At 37.0% G+C, this 17,899-nt stretch overlaps 1 protein-coding gene across 1 annotated transcript in view; it reads left to right on the top strand.

Annotated features, from left to right (window-relative positions):
• The window catches only part of SLC38A1 (solute carrier family 38 member 1), an 830,305-nt gene extending 812,607 nt beyond the window's left edge, over window positions 1-17,698 (top strand). The window contains exons 14-16 of the mRNA XM_044062017.1: window positions 12,235-12,376; window positions 12,617-12,714; window positions 12,840-17,698. Coding sequence (XP_043917952.1) covers window positions 12,235-12,376; window positions 12,617-12,714; window positions 12,840-12,941 — 342 coding nt within the window. The 3' untranslated portion in view covers window positions 12,942-17,698. The remainder of the gene's footprint in view (window positions 1-12,234; window positions 12,377-12,616; window positions 12,715-12,839) is intronic.
• Window positions 17,699-17,899: the final 201 nt, after the last annotated feature.

Below are 17,899 nucleotides of genomic sequence, written 5' to 3'. Positions count from 1 at the left end.
TCTCACATTACTCTTGGGGCAACTAGTTTGCATGGTGAGTAGCATTTTATACATTTAGTTAGGACTATGTAGGTCTCCCTTACCTTATTATAGCACCCCGGACTATCCTTGCTTAGAGAGCATCTGGTTTGGGTGGTGGGCAGCATCACTGGTTAGGTTAGCTGCAGAGTAAACCAACTAAACACCCTTCCCTCGTCCGGTTACAAACACCTGCCACTCCTATCCCTTTTAAGTGCACATTAAGACCTGCAACGATGGATGGGCACTTTTCTACTATCACTGTATCCAGCTTAGTAGACATGGGCATCCTGAGGCAATGTAGCAATTGCTTTATGTAGAAACAACCACTTAATTCTCAAATAGACAAATATAATATGTGAGAATGTTACATACTGACACTGGAGGCTAGACTCTCACATACAGATACAAAATGCAACAGACAAATTGTCAGTGATTCACTCACCGCACCCACAAAGGACCACATGCATACACCCACATGTGCAGAGGTCCTCACATGCAATTTTCCAACACCTCAAAGGCATCTCAGGCACAGTCCTTAAGACAATTCCCATCACAACACATACAGCCACATCTCATTGCATCTCATCTACCAAGCTCATAAGGCGAAAAACTCCACAACCCAATATTCTGGTTATAGAAGACTCCATTGTGAGACACACTGATGTCCCTCTTATCAGGCTGGATAAGGAGAATGTTATAGTTAGTTGCCTGTCAAGGGTCTGGATCTGCCATGTCATGCAAGCACTCAGGTCACATTACCACTAAATACCAGTATGACTCCATCATAGTTGATGTGGCAATGAAAGACCTGAGATGTACCTCCTCGGACTATGTGAATAAAGATATGATTGAGCTCTCAGAATGTGTGTCACAGGCAGTTAGGAGCCCGGCATTGAGCAGCATTCTACCATCTCCAAGGATGACACCATGGTACCATCAGAAATGATCAACTTTAACAATTGGCTTAGTAGTCATTCTAAAGGGGTCCAGTACTTGTGCCTGGGAGGACATAGTTGACAGCCACACTGCTTTGTCAGAGATGGTCTTGTCCTGTCACCTATAGGTTTTCGGATATTGGTCAAAGCATTATCCACTCCTGTAGTGCCTTTTTCAGGCATTTGCCAGACAGATAAACCTTCCAACATAATAAAAGCTATTAAGGATAAGCTAAAGGTGTTACTGCTCACTGCTAGGAGTGTCAACAAGAAACTGCACTCCCCTAACCTTGGAGAATGCTGACATCTTTAAAGTTACTGAAACATGGTAAAAAGCCACAGAAAGTACTCCAGCAGTGCATGGCTGTAGCACCTTTCATATGTTCTAACTACCCACTGAACATGAAAAAGCAAAAGGCAGAGGTATATATATATATATATATATATATATATATATATATATATATATATATACATAAAGGATAAGCACACCTCAAGGCTGGTCAGACAGTATGACATGCTTGAGCTACTCCATGTCCAACTGACCATGAGAAAAAAAGCATTACCATACTCTTGCTAGCAACAGGTCCCCCTCCATGAACCAGGAAGTTCATACATCATACCTGAAGTTACTAGGATCACTCACTATTCATCCCAATTGCATACTCGTGTGATTTTAGCTTTTTAGCTACCCCTTCATTAATTGGGAGGCATACACCACTAACATGCAGGCTCAAAGATTTCTTGACTGTATAAATTCAAATGCCTTGGAGCAGCTAGTCTGCACTCCCAGTAGGGTAAAAAATATTCTAGATCTGGTACTCATAAATATGAGAGAGCACTGCACCCCCCCTTCCCCCATGTGATATTCTCACTAGTAAGATCAGATCGCAAAGCAGTCTCCCTTGAAATAAAGGTAAGACTAATCCCCCCCACCTAACCCAGCAATTTTAAGAACTTCTGTAAGGTAAATTAGCCCCTATTATGGGACAATATAGCTAGTTTCCAAGCTTCCCCAAATCCAGAAAACACAGAAACCTATGCCGAGGTGTACACAAAAACCCTATACAGCTATATAAACAACTGCATAGAAATGTCAATACCAAACAAAAATCAACCCTGGTCAAACCGTAAAAACAAGTCACCCTGGTGAACCTCTGTTATTAATAGGTTGTACAACAAAAGAAAAAAATCTTGTCAAGAAGTAAGAGGGCATGTGCACAGCAGACCAAAAAGTCCCTTATTAGTCTGAACAAGCGAATCAGGGAACTAGCTGGTAAAAATAGCTTCCAAAGCTAAGGATAACCATAAGGCATTTTTCAGTTATGTCTGCAGTCTTAAGGGCAACACCTAGCAGTGTGCGGAATTAGTTGTAGATGGCATCACCTGTACTCAGCAAGAAGATATAGCAAATCTGCTGGCCAACAAATTCAACTCATATTTCACCTCCCCATCACCCCCAGTTCTCCCCCAAGAAAAACCCTCCACCACTCCATGGCCAGTTATCACAAAGTAACAGGTTGTCCCTGCACTCTCTAAAGCTAAAAACACTACTTCAGTGGGTCCTGATGATATACCAGGTTGCCACTTAAATCAGGACTTATCAGGTCAGTTAGGATCTCTGTTTAACCACAGCCTCTGGACCTGATAAATAATGACATAGGAAACCTCTGACCACTGGGCCTGACCCAGTTCAGCTTTGTCAAGGGCAGGTCATGCCTACTGAATCTGGTAATTTCTTTGAGCAAGTCACTAAGCCCATGGAAGAGGGAAAACAGTGCATACCGTCTACTTCAGTCTGCCAAGGCATTTAACACAGTTCCCCACTCAGGTATAAATAAATTCACAAAACCAGGCATAAATCCCTGTGTCACAAGATGTATAGCCAATTGACTCACAGATAGGACACATGGTTAAAGTGGGTGAATCCAGATCCAGCAAGAGGCCAGTTACTAGTGGTGTGCCATAGGGCTCAGTTCTGGGACCACTTCTGTTCAGAATATAATTCTCTGAAGTAAAGGCTAGTGTAGAAGGCCACTGGATGACAAAGTTTGCTGACGACTGCAAGCTGGGGGCAATCACTGAATTCCTCAGTAATGTAGATATCTTTCAGGAGGGTCTAGATCAAACAAATGATGGGTGCCAGCCCTGATGGAGCTGCTACATATCCGCAAGCCAAACAGCACGATATAGGGATAAAAACTTAGTCGCTGAGTCAGACAAAATATGATAGAGGTACAGATACATATCTCAGAGATTCCCCTTCTTTGGACAGGGCTTCCTATTCACATTAAGCAGAGCCCTTCTCTGACTTTCTTTGAATGCAGTTTGGCTCAATGGATGGTGAATTGCAAATCCACACCTGGAGTAGTGCCTATGTCCCTTCTGGACAATGGCAATCTAACATACACAACACAAGGTGTAGGCACAAAATCATGCTATCTTCTTTCCCCTTGGGGACATATATTGGGTAAACTTATGTTGTATTGGCTAGGATTTTAAGGCCTCTAAAGTTGTTAGCCTAGTAATCTCATATGAACCCAGACATGGAACAAAGTATTGAACAATTTCTGTTAATAAAAATTTTGTATATCAGGTAGATCCTTCTTGTATATTTCATAATGTATCTAACATCAGCTATTTCTTATTTGTTCTTTACTTCCACATGGCTAATGACATGTGAAAAAAAAGAAATAACTCATGTTGTATGTTCGCTAGTCTTTTTATACTCGAGAATGTCAGTCCCATACCCTATATTAGCAAATTCTGTAGACATATTTAATTTATCTCTGAAGCACAATATTCTACTTTTGTACTCGAGCAATGATCCCTTAAAGACTGTTATTTATTTTTTTATTTATTTATTACATTTGTTTACCGGGTTATGTCCGACTGGGCCAGAAGCCCATTTTCAGTGTAGACCCCGGGAGAAAAGCTCCAGGTATACAGTTAACAGTTACACACTAAATAATACTAAAACATAATTAAACAAGTTAACAAAATTGCAGGAAAATACTGCTAGTGAACTAGTGTTTCTATAGTACTATGAATATAAGCATAAGTTTGAGCCATTTTCACAGTGTAATGAAACTTGCAATATTAATTACTGTAAAAGACGACTATAGTGGGAGGTACAAAGAATTAATGGATATGCAGTGAAATTAGGGGATAAAGTTGTATACAGAACATATAACAGTGGTAGATGTGGATTACAGATGTAAGAATCAGTAAGATTGTCTAGGACCACTGTCCAAATTGGTGCAACTGCGGAGCTGATATATATATATATATATATATATATATATATATATATATATATATATATAGTTTAGGAGTGTCGAGGGCTTGCCACCCACATTGGGGGGTGGGAGAGGCTTGTCCTTTGCAAAAAACATTAAAAATCTAATTTTTTCAAGCAAGTTTGTTGAGGAATGCAGTTTAGGGACTCAGTCCATGGTAAGTATGGGATTTGATGATTTCACATAGTGTGTAATATTGGCTGTGGTCAGGGAAGTTTAGGATGTGCAGTGGAAAGTATTTTTTGTTTTAGTTCATATTTGTTTAGTGGAAGACACACACACACACACACACACACACACACACACACACACACACATTCAGATACCTGTGGATATGCATGCACATATATACATTCAGATTCCCCTTGAAACAGCCACATACACTCCCACCCCAATGGCTGTACTGTACTTTACCTGCACTGTGAGTACTATCATTGGGGTGAATGGGTGAATGCCATTTTGTGATCCTATTTGCTTTTTTCTTCCTTGACTAAAAATTGATCAGCTGAGCTTCTGGTGGAGAGCACAGGGTTAATTTGGCATTAGCCACTCCCCAGGATGCCACATTAGCCTTCAGCTTCTGTAGTAAGACTTCTTTTCATGCTGAAGCCTCCATGAGGGGGAAGACCTCAGCAGCAGAGCAGTGAAAGAATCAGTAAGGGTTATAAGGCTTGCAGCAGTTTACAGATAGGCTTACTGTAATGTGGAATCCTTATTTGAATTCCCCCAGTGTCTTGCAAAACAGTAGATAACTAACAAAAATGTGTTATCATTCATGGAAAAATCCAGCTTGAGAATTCTGAAGGTTGATGATTATAGTATATAAAACTGTAGTGATTTTTTAGGTACTACATTTGAACTCATAAAATGTAGTTAAATGTGACTCTGCAAGCTTCTACACAATATAGCAGTTTAAAAGAATAGTTGTAATGACATTGCTTACATGTCTTTCTTTTATTTTCAGGACATTAGTATTCCATAACGTTTTGTGTTGCAGTTCCAGTTTCTTAGCGAGTTGGGATGTGCACACCTTAAGATTCAGCTTGTAGTAAAGCTCTTCTCCCATCATTCTGACATATCACCTGATAGGCTACTGAATGCTATGAAGTTTGATCTAGGAATACATTCGCTCACCCCATATGTGGCAGCAGTGTTCATGCCAACCTACACATCTAGCTCAGCAACTGTTTAATGCTCTGGTCTCCACCAGCGCTCCACAGAACAGTTTGCCATTCTCCAACAAGGCTTCCCACTCCTACCCCTGAAGAGGTGAGAGCAGGCCATTCCTCTGTTGTTTTTAAAAGGGCATTTGTCTGTGTCACCAAAACTGAAATTTCAAATTAGATCCTTAACATTTTACCATACATTACCGTAAAAACTGTTAAGTTCTTTGACATCGTAATCTTTGCATCTTCTCTGGTAAGGTTTTTGACATTTTCTAAAAAGTGTATTGATCTTATGCACCCTAAAAGCATAAATCCCCCACCACCACCATTTTATGGGCATTTGTTTAACTGCACTCTTTCATTTAAATACCACACAGATGAAGGGGTAGACAAAGTACTAAAGCAGTTGGAAGTATTACAACTTTCTAGTCATCTGACTGCAGATATACGACTATACGAAAAGGAGTGCATTGTCTTATTTCATGGCTGGATTATGTACTACTGTTGCTAGCCTTTCATTTACCAGACAGTGCACAACTAGTGCAGACTACTGTTAATAAGTTGTGTAGACTCATATCACTGTCTAGGGAGCAACATTGTTTATCCCTGCATAGGACTAAATGAATGTTTGTCACAGTCAGCGTTGTCTTGCTCCTTAATACCTTCACTTTTATACTGTTGCACGTAGACCATTGCCCTTTACTGCATCAAATGTTAAAAACTGCAGTATACCACTACCCCAAGATAAACCAAGAACACTTACTTTTAGGAGATCAACATTTGTTCCAGCATTGGTAAACATAGCTTTTAGTAAGACTTCACCTCCTAACTGAATGACCTTACAACCAACATTAGGAATGAATGAAGTCAGGTAAACTTTAGAACAAAATCTTAATATCTAAGAGACTAAATATCAGAGCTTGAATGGTAGTGGTTGACTGGATAGTGGTGTAGTATGTCATTACAGTGACAGGATCTAACTTATTTTTGCTGAGGGCTAACTCCTTCAATTGTTACCACAAACTTTGATTAATGTGTACAGTATCGGATGTTATGTCATAAGGTCATTGGGTCTATCACTGTGTTCAGACTTTAAGGCCAGCAAGGAATAATGGTTCCATAATAGAGGTTTCAAATTTGGCATCCCCAACCCAATCATACTTTTGTTTTATAAATTTTCAGGTTGGAAAACTACTGAATACTAATTGGCATGTTATTCCATAACATGGCCATATAATTTGTAATAAACAAATATTTTGATCTAGATTTATATATTTGCATTTTCATGCCTTTTTATTAAAGAAAATGTGTAATGTAACATCATGAAAAGTTCTATACACTAAGTTTAATTTCTCTGTTATGTACCTTAACTTATGGAATAAAGATTCAAAAGTTTACACCTGTTCCTGTAATCATATTCTCTAACAACCCCTACATTTTAGTGAAGCTACATTGTATACCCTATAAAACTTTAATCTGACTCTTAGTATAGCTACAAATGCTGCATGCTGTTGTACTCTATAATTGGTTTTAAATAGGTTTTGAAAACAGTAGTGAAACACTCCTTTTTCCTGGTTGATAAGTTCCTCAATAAATAACCTATTAATTTCATGGCTTTAATACTAATTTAGTGCATGGATCTCACTGATTACACTTCAGTATTTGGATAAAGCTCTATGCAGTGCAAAGAATTATGTTTGTTTCACCAGTCATAACCTTGAATTATGTGTTCTCAACATGAATGCCAAGATTCACCTCTTAAGCTTCGCTCTCAAGGTTAATTTCTTGGCATCCATGTCTCAAACACATAATAAATTGGTTATGATCGGCGAGCCGATCATAATCCTCTATATCATTCACATGGATTTTTAAAGAAAAATCTAAAGAAGTGCTAATACTGAAGTTGTGTACCTCTATAAGAGCTGTTTTATACAATGGGTGGGTTTGGCACATTGGTTAATGTATTCATCTCATAGTCACAAAGTACAGGGTTTGATTCTGACCTTGGGGTATTCTCTAGACTTAAAATGACTATTGAGGGCAGTTAGCTTAGTATTCACCTATAATACTTAATTCCTTTATATTTTTTTGTCTTCTGGTTAAAGGTCAATTTTTCCATTTACCAAGATTGATCTCTTGAGACCAGCACATTTTTAAATGAATCTGCTGTGTTGAAGCAAATGTTTAGGGAGAGGGGCTACCTTGAATTTTTTATTACTATAGGTGTGCGTCACTTAAAGTCCTTCCACACAGTGTCTGACCACATTTACGTCCATACTGTGCTAAGTGGATGTAAATGCGGTTGGACATTGTGCAGGAGGACATTAAGTAAAGCACAATGTAAAGTATACGGTGTCCACTTAATGTCCTAGTCACTTAACATTCAATGGGATAGAACCTATCCCGGACATTAAGCAATGGTTGATGAAGCAGACCTAAAGAAAGTTCAGGGGATATTTTTCCCATTGCTGGGTAGTGGTGTAGACTTTGTAAGTAAAGTAAGTACAAATTGACAAAAAGTTTGATAGAGCTATGATTGCAAACTGTGATAAGGAGGCAATTAAAGTTAGAGCAATTATTGAGAAGCATTGGCAAATATTTGAACATTTCCCTGATATTAAAAATGTGTTGGAAATCTACCATTGTTTGTATATAAGATGGCATATAATTTGAAGGACAGGCTGGAATTAAAAAATACTGGAAGTATGAGGATGGGAAATGGAGAGGAACAAAAAGATGTGGCTGGTGCAATCAGTCATTTTATTATGTCAGACAAAGAGGTTGACATAAGTGAATATGGTTCATTAAAACTTAATATTCAATGTAATTATGGTACTTCTGGGCTAGTGTATCTTGCAAAATGTAACACCTGTTCAGCCTTTTACATTGATAAAACTGAGTACTGCTTCAGTAAAAGGATATATGAGCATCTTAGAGATATCAAGAATAAGGATGTGAACATGCCCTGGCCAAACATTAAAATATGTGAACCAGTTTCCAAGGGTTTAGATTTGTGGGTATTGAAAAGGTACCCAAATGTCCATAGGATGAGAACTGGTCTGCACAATTAGAAAAACTGGAATTTATATGGTAGATTTGACTGGTGGCTTATAACCCCATCCTCCCATCAGTTTAAATGATAAAGTTTCCATAGCCTGTATATATTAGCTCTTAAGGTACAAAAGTTATAAATGGAAGTCAGTATGTCTGTGCAAATGCCTTTTTAAATTACACTTTTTTGAGCCTTGTTTTTAGATACTTGTAATATATTTTATTTGAGCAACTTTTTTGATTCCTTTAAATGATTAAATCACTAGTTTGTAACATCACATCATGTGATATGGGAAGAAAGAATCATCGAATGGTGTGGGATATATTATGCTTGTCTGAGATTTATTTCACTGCTTCAGATGAAATCTTTTGTGAATGAAAGTGCTAAATCATGTATTTTAATAAATAGCTAAATTTATCGATCTGTTTTTTCTTCAAGTGCACTTGAGTGAATTTTAGGCGGTAACAACTAGGAGAAGCTTTTCTGCATCTGTTTTACATTTTGTTTAGGGTTGGAGAGGTTAATAACAGCCTTAATATTAACAAGGAGTGACCCTGGGATTAAGTCTGGACCCTATATAAATAAAACTATGATTTTATTCAAGGCCTTGTTGACCAAATTAATAGTAATGGTAGGGCACTGTCCAATTAAAATAGAAAGTGTAATATTTTCAGTCTTTTTACAAGTAGTAGAATAGAATAATATATTAAATGTGTCTGCAATAATTTTTTTATCCAGCATTAAAGAACCATCAATTCTTATATAATTAGACAATATAGAATTTTTAAAGGAGATGACATATTTATAGAAATACTTTTTACATGGTGATACTTTTAACAGTTCAAATTTATCTTTTCTTCCACTATTCCCCTCTTAGGATTTTTACTAACATTACTGCAAATTATTTTATTCATGTTCCTCCCTTTCCTCCCTACTGCCAGTCACCCTTGGAGTTCCTTAAGGGTCTATACTAGGACCTCTCCTTTTTTTCCATCTTCATTAATGATCGTCGTACTGTCATCCCCAAAGCAACCTGCATTCAATATGCAGATGACTCCACCCTAATCTGTTTTACCACCTCCCCATTAGACCTGCAGACCTTAACCCAAAATACTTTTAACGTCAGGCTCACTGACAGGCATCTTCTATTGAATCCAAATAAAACAAAACTGCTAGTCTTCACCCCCACCTGGAAAGCTACACTCCCATCATTTACCATAACATCTAATAATGGCATGATAATTTCCCCAGAAAGTAATATAAAACTATTAGGTGTAACTGTTGACAATAACCTTAAGTTTGATGCTCACATCGACAAAACCATTAAAACAGTCAACAAGATGCTAGGATCTCTATATAGGATTAAGGCATTTCTAACCCCACCTACTAGGACAGTGATTGCCCGAACACATTTACTTTCAACCCTTCTCTATGCCTCCCCAATCTATACAAACCTGAGTAAATCTGACCTCAATAAACTCAATAGCTGCTACAATGACATAGCCATTTTTGCCACAGGCTTGGCATATAGAACCCACCACTGTATTAACCTACGATCTCTAGGCTGACTAGAGTTTCCCTCTCAAATCCAGTATAACCAATTAATAATAGCCCACAAAGTCCTCTATCAGCCCGAAAGCATGCCCATACTCAGAAATATAATTATCCCATACAGTAGCCTAAAAACCCTCCGCTCTTCTGACAAAATGCCGGCACTAACTGTTAAATCTAAAAACTCAGCAGGTGAGTCATTATTTTGCAACTCTGTTGGTACAATCTGGAACCGGCTCCCTGCCGAACTTACAGCAATCCATTCTATAAACCAATTTAAAACATCTCTCAAAAAATACCTAAAAAGTCACTGGCTGTGTCCCTGTACCAACCCTGACTAACCAGCTCGCCACTCTCTTCACTAACAGGCTGTTTGTAAAATAGTCTCAAAAGTCTGAAACATTGACTTTCATTTTTATATGTTTTGTACTACTGAATGTTATGCTACCTTATTCAGCCTTGTACCACTAAAAATGTCTAAGTTCGAACAAGAAAATTAATATTGTAAAGTTTTAAGTATGTATGTATTCCAAGTTTTTAAGTATGCATGTAATCCTATAATTCTGCACTGGTATCTATATGTAACTGTATAAAACTGCTACTGTTAACTCTTATTGTAACTATCCACATGTGGAGCTTTTCTCCCCAGGCCTCCGCTGAAAATGGACCTGTGTCCAGTCGGACTATCCTGGTTAACAAATGTAAAATAAAATAAAATAAATAAATAAATGTTTGTTGGAATTTTTTGCAAAGATTACATTTTATTTTTTTTTTCCGTAAGTAATTTGGTTAACTTTTTTAACATTTTAATTTGGTTCTATTCCACCATGTAGAATAATGTGACTTACTCTAAATGTCATATTTTGTAGTTAATACACTGCCAGTAAAAATATCTTCAAATACCTTATTCTCATTTTCGACAGAATTCAAAGATAAAACTGCTGACCAGTTAATGTATCCAGGTTTTCTCTCTAAAAGATCGTAATCAAGCCATGCTAGATTAAACTTATTTGGTTTACATTTTCTCTTATTAATTTTAAGGAATATCAAGCTCAAAAGTTAATGATGAGTGGTCAGGACAAACTTAGTGGGAACCAGTCATTAAGTTTCCAACACTTCCAGTATTAATAGTGAAAAACAAATCCAATATGTTGCTACCTCTAATCCCTCTGGAGGTCAGCTTAGTTACATTAATAAAATTTGTTACATTAATAAATGGTTTACTGCTGAAACCTGGAAACTGCATGGGTTGACCAGTCACATGGTCAGCCTGAAATCCTGAATCTGGAACAGTGAATTTCCAGCCAGGCCGAAACTGATACATCAACACCCATAGTTCGATGTATTTGACATAGCAGGAGGTGACGTCAGTCATCCATGCTATGCACCTTCATGTACCATGACATTCCATAGAAAACAGTGCGTGTGTTTTACTATTTTGCGGGGGGGGGCATGCCCTTTGCACCCCTCACATGGGGGGCAAGCTCCCCACACCCTCTGCAACTTATATATACCAACTCTAAGATCACACTACTAATTCCCTGTACCTCACTGAACCGCAATCTCGGTGCACAATGCCGAGCTCAGATACTCGAACCACACTACCCATTCGCTGTAGTGTAGTCTATGTATTTTGAGTCAGCATTCTGCCCATTAGAAAATAAATTCACTTTCCAATGTTGAATTCATAGTATTGAGTCCATGAAATACCAGGGTAATTAAAATCTCCCAGGAGTATGGTGTGTTTATTATCAAGATATCTATCAAGTTCCAATGAGTGTAAACATTTGTGTATGGAGTATGGTAACTCATTATTACATGCATTTCTTTATTATTTAATCTTTAATCTGTACTACAATAGTTTCTATATCTTTCACAAGTAACTTGCTCTGCATTTATTTTATATTACGCTGCATATCTTTTTCTTGTTGTTTACTTGTTCCCGTGGATCTGTCTGTACACCTGAGTCTGGCTGAAAATGGTGTGCAAACTAGTTTACTTACCTAGTTAACAAATAATAAAAACTTTAATTAGAAAATTGCTCCTGGTTCACTAATTTTTATGTGCATTCTGTATTTATACCTTAGTCTACACTGTAACTGCTACAGTATCATAAACTGACTAATATGTGGAAGAAGTGGAATTTAAGATTAGCTGTTGTATCTTCCATTTATTGGCTGGATTTAAAATGTGTTTTCTTGTTCTTACAGATCCGTTCGTCTCTATTTGAACTAACTAAATATAGAAAATTCAACTGGTTGTCCTACATTATAGTTACAATACTTCTCTTAATACTGCTTGACCTTTTGGTTGTGTTTATACCATCTATAAAGGACATTTTTGGCATCATAGGTATGTATTATGTTTTCTAAATAACACCATCCCGTGTGTATGTATTATATGTATTTATATACATACACACACACACACACACATATATATATATATATATATATATATATATATATATATATATATATATATGTGTGTGTGTGTGTGTGTGTGTGTCTGTGTTTGCGTGGATTTATGATCATTTAAAGGACTTCAAGCCTTGTACTGCACTGTATTCATTTTCCATTTATTGCCTTTCAGGTGCTACTTCTTCAAATATGCTTATTTTCATCCTTCCATCCTCATTATTCCTCAAGCTGGTTACACGAGAGACAAGGAAGATCAAACAGAAAATTGCTGTATGTACATTAACTATAGAAAACATTTTGTTATTAGTCAGGAGCATTCATTTTCTAATACACTGAAAATCTTTTGATGTTAACAATTTTGCCAAGTATGTCAACAATTATTGTTTGTATTCTAGGTTTCAGCATTCTTGGGATTAGGAATACTGTTTTCTTTAATATGTATTCCTTTGGTCATCTATGACTGGATTTATGGCAAAGATGCAGGTCGTGCTGACTGACTGAATGAATCATTCCTGAGAAGTTTGTGACCTTCGTTGCCATTGCCCATGTCACCAATCAATACGTCATCATCATTACTAAACATCACAGTAATCATATGTTGGTGTAATATATTGTGACTGACTGCAAGCTGAGAGTTTAAAAAAGTATTCTGTCATAAAAGGAACAGTTACTGACAGTGTTAGTATTTTTCTGTCTGTGGTGCTGTGATAAAGCTATAACACAAGACACTGGGCACTTCAGCATAGCTTGACTATGCTAAGTAGCTACCAATAAACAGATGTTCAGAGCAGGCTAACTCCAGATAGAAGTTTATTTTGTTGAGGTTTGAAGCACTGTAATATGGAATATTCAGGTATAAAACACTGTGGTGATAGCTCAGGTAATGCTGGTCCAGTGTTCCTGTGGAACTCAGCATTTCAGGCTAGGGATTGGTAAGATAAGGGAAGGTGCAGTTTTTGGTTAAGGAGATAATGTTCATTAATTCATTGCTAGATGAACTTGCAGAAAGCATCATAGACTGATACGATCACACTCTTGCCAAGTCAACTCCATACTGTATATACTACCCAACATTTATATCTACGGCACATTGAAAATGCAGAGATGCTAAGTATTTGGAAAAATGGACAATTCTGCTAAACGGTGTCTACCTGTACCCATTCATTCATTTGAATACACTAATAAGTAATCAAATTACATAGTAATAAATTTATATTATACACCATTTCTGAAATTAGCCACGAATAGTGACCATTTGATTTGGTAAACTGATCTTTTTAGTAGCAATTGTTGCAAACTCCAACATTAATTTGAATGTGCCACTATTCAGTGGTGAAAAATCTAAGATAAAGTCTTTAATAATAAAAAAGGACCTGCCTTTTTGGTCTGTAGATATCAGAGTAAGTACCTGTAGTTAAAGAGGTCTTTTAAATATCAACAAAAGAAATTATTTGCCAAAAATTGTTGAGTGGTTTGAGTGCTATAGACTACACTCAGATGATGCACTCCATGAGGTGTAACAAAACATGCACAAGCACACTGCATCCCTGCTGTGGAATGGCATGTGAAAACATCTGACTCTAGGAAAGAGTTATAAAATGAAGTTATTTTTTTAAGTAAGAAATCCATAAAATATCTCGGGTATATATTAGTAGTAACCAGCCCTTATTCATGGGTGATATAGGATTTACCCACTTGGGCTTCATAGTCATGTGTAAAACTCACTAGCTGTAAATAAATCCTGCACCACCTGTAATGAGGTTGGGATGATTAATGTATAATTTAATATGTAATATCCTAACTACAAACCTAGATAAAGGAGTTGAATAAAAAAGCAAATATTTTAGGTAAAGTACTGTATGTTTTGTTTATTACACATATCATGTCATGAATGTTACTTATATTGTAGTAGCATCAGCAAATATTACTTAAAACTCTGACTGCATCGTTACATTTTTTCCCCATTCATTTTCTGCCGGTACCTGCCAACCATCACTTCCCCGTTCTGCCTTTTGGCTCTAGTCAATGGAACTACCATCAGTCATGGAGACATTGGAGACTCAGAACTCCACAACTCCCTTAATGATGGTCCACTTACACTAGCACATTTCCAATGATGTCCTGTTCCAACCAGAAATATTCTGCATGGTTGATACTAATCACTAGATAGCCTTGCATTGTTCTGCTGCAACACCTGCCTTCCACCAGGTGTCACTGTTGCAGTGCACTGAGATGCTTCCCAGCTGCCTGAGTAAGAAAGTAAACATCAACTGCTCATTGTCATCCCCCTGCTGGCTACTCTAGTGCCTGGTTATGTATAGATTCCTGAATGTCTGGGCTGCAGTTAGCTTATTCTTCTGTGCCATGAAACCTGCTTACCTTCATCAGTTAGCCTAGAGTAGCTATCCTAATCAAGACCTCAAAAAATAGCCATCTTCAGGCTCACACTGTCAGTATACTTAAGCTCAACACAGTACCCACATTAAACTATCTCCAAAACACTTAAAAAATATACATAGCCAAAAAGAAACCTACACACTGAGTGCTGGTCTACTCTGACAATGACAATAATGCAGTATAGCACATAAATTTCAACACATTTCAAGAGTGTAAACTAAAAAAATATATTTAAAATGCATGTCTAATCACATATTGGCATGTCCACCATAATTAAACATTAGCTATGACAGAAAGTCATATACATTAGAAATAACTTACCCTACTGCAAAAAATAAGCACATAAAATACCTCACTGTTATAGCAGGAGTCTCAAACTCAAATGACTATAAGGGCAGTATGAGAACTAGCACTCTCAGTAGAAGGCCACGATCTCCAAAACAAGAAGAAAGGTAGTCACTTCAGCTACAAATGTAGTAATTCGGTTGCATTGTGCAGTCTGAGTTTGGGTTGCTTCAAATTCTGGATTGAGGGACATTTTCTGCAGAAATAGGCCATTTCTTTGTCAGGTAGCATGTGTTTGTTGTAGTTTCCTCAACTGTAGACGTTACTATTTTTTCCAACTTGCAGTAGTTGTACATTTTACTTTCTGTGAGAAGGTTTGAAATGCAGTTTGTGAGGCTGTGTCAAAGAGTTTCCAAGAAGGAAGTTAGCTGTTTGCTATTGTTGGCACTATTAAAACAAGAGTCAATGGTGATATGACCCCTCTTTTGTTTGGCCTCCCTACACATGGTTGATGTCTTATGTTGTTGATCACTAACTCCTCAGTCCCATTTCTGAGATTTTTTTATTTGTCTTGCTGCTTGCTGTAAAATATACATGAACTGTATATTCAGTACTCTTTTCTCCATGATTTTGCTGCTGTGGCATTCATATATGTATAAGTAATGGGGATGTGGGGTGCACATACAGTTCTTTACAGTCTGTTTCAGTAAGTTGTTGCTCAGTTATTTATGCTCTTGTTTTTATATTGTGCGGGAGGAGCACAAACATGCTAAACAGGGTAATGTGAAGTCACTGTCCATCCAGGATTGTTTTGGTGTCAGAATGGAACTGAATAATTAGACAGATTACACAAACACACACACACACACACACACACACACACACACACACACACACACACACACACACACACACACACAAAACCAGTACTTGTGTCACCAGCACCACAGGCGGAGTTAAACACAAATAATGCCAGCAACCCTTTCCAAGCGTGTGTGTGTGAGAGAGAGAGAGAGGCAGGGACCATGCCTGCATGTGCCTGTGTATTCTGTCTGAGAAGCTGTATGTCCAGACTGCCCTCATTGCCTTTTTTATCATTGATCCTAAACATATTTTTTTGCATTGATACTGTTGGAGGCTAGACATTAACACCCCCCCAGAGAACAAGTGAATTGCTGTTTGTTGATAACACACTTGATTTTATAGCTCCTAAGCGTCCTGGCATCATATGGATACATATAGTAAGTACTCAGCTTGATGGTTTAGTAACATACATGCTTTCATAAAGCATGTTGATTATCAAAATCTTTGTCATCTCTGGATGCCATTCAGATGACAATGATAAGTCAAAGTGTAATAATATCATAATATTTAAGCAGAGGCACCTCTGCATAATGGATACAGTACATGACATGCAGTTATAAAGGCAAGTGGGCTGTTTTGCAATTGTGAATTTTCTCCAGAGCTTGGAACTGTTCAGTTAAAAAAAACATACTCCTAATTGTAATCATCTCTCTCAGAAAAGTCCATCAAGGCATTTGATGTTTTTGTACACCATTTGTATGATAACAAGCCCTTTGTCTTAGTCAAGCAAAATTATGGAAAGCACAGTAACTGAATCTTTGCAGTGAAACTCGTATTTATTGAACTGTGTCAATTGTATGTATTTCTGCACCAGTACTTTTGTATATATGTAATGTGTGTATGTGTGTGTAAGTGGGCGCAAGTATGTTAATGTGTTCTAAGTTTTTAAATGTTCGTGCGGATGTGTGTATGTATTTATATATATATATATATATATATATATATATATATATATATATATGTATATGTGTGTGTGTGTGTGTGTTTATATATGTGTGTGTGTGTATACACTACCACCACTGCCATTTTTAACTTGTAAAGAGTCAGCCATTTTATTGTTATCCTTTTGTCAGTTTTAAGATATTTTGTCACAGTTAAAATGTGACATTCTGCAGCAAAATATCAACAAAAATAGAGATAGTCCTACTTTGCTTTATGTTTGCAGAAAGAAATATATTTTATTGATGTTTTCCTGAAAACGGCATTAACCTGGCTTTTCTGATTTTGATATTAACATTTTTTATAAACTGTATGTCACAGAATCTTTTTGTCCCTTATAAATAACATCATAACTATTTTCAGCAGTGCCCTGTAAGTGGCTGTTGAATTTCATTTTTTTAACTAATTTCTTTCCTTTTTAGGATATGGCTGTCTGCTTTTGATGGTATAGCATCACCAAAACAATCCTGTACCGGTGTGGAAAAATTACTGGGGACTCGAAATAGTATAATTTGTTTGTAATAGGGGTGTTAGGTGTACTAATACTCTTGAATGCTTTCTGTAGCCTAAACAAAAAGCTGTCACAACAGGACATTTCTGTGAATTTAATGGAAATGTCATTAGATAACTGTATTTTGAAGTATCATAGCTTCTATATTCTAACCAAAAGTTAACACAGTCTGCATCTGTAAACTGAACACCTTTTCCTAGTCAGAAGTGTTTTACTTCACTTTTAGAATACTAATAAAATCAGTTGTTCAGAAGTGAATTGTATCATTTCAGTTGCTACTATCCCGTTTCCCCATTACTGTTTGACTAAATCCACTTACCGAGTGATATTGTAGAACTTTACTCTTAAGCCTCACAATACATAAATAAAGGTTACAAGCAGTGCAGAAAATACAGTCCTGAACTGTCTAATGAAATAAATGGTAGATGATATAATAAAAATACAACAGAAAAATATCTA

The sequence above is a fragment of the Protopterus annectens genome, chromosome 2.part1 (assembly GCF_019279795.1).
Source record: "Protopterus annectens isolate FY-2018-M chromosome 2.part1, PAN1.0, whole genome shotgun sequence".
In the NCBI taxonomy this organism is placed as follows: domain Eukaryota; kingdom Metazoa; phylum Chordata; order Ceratodontiformes; family Protopteridae; genus Protopterus; species Protopterus annectens.
Note: the sequence above shows the minus strand (reverse complement) of the source record. Positions and strands in the feature narration are given on the sequence as shown.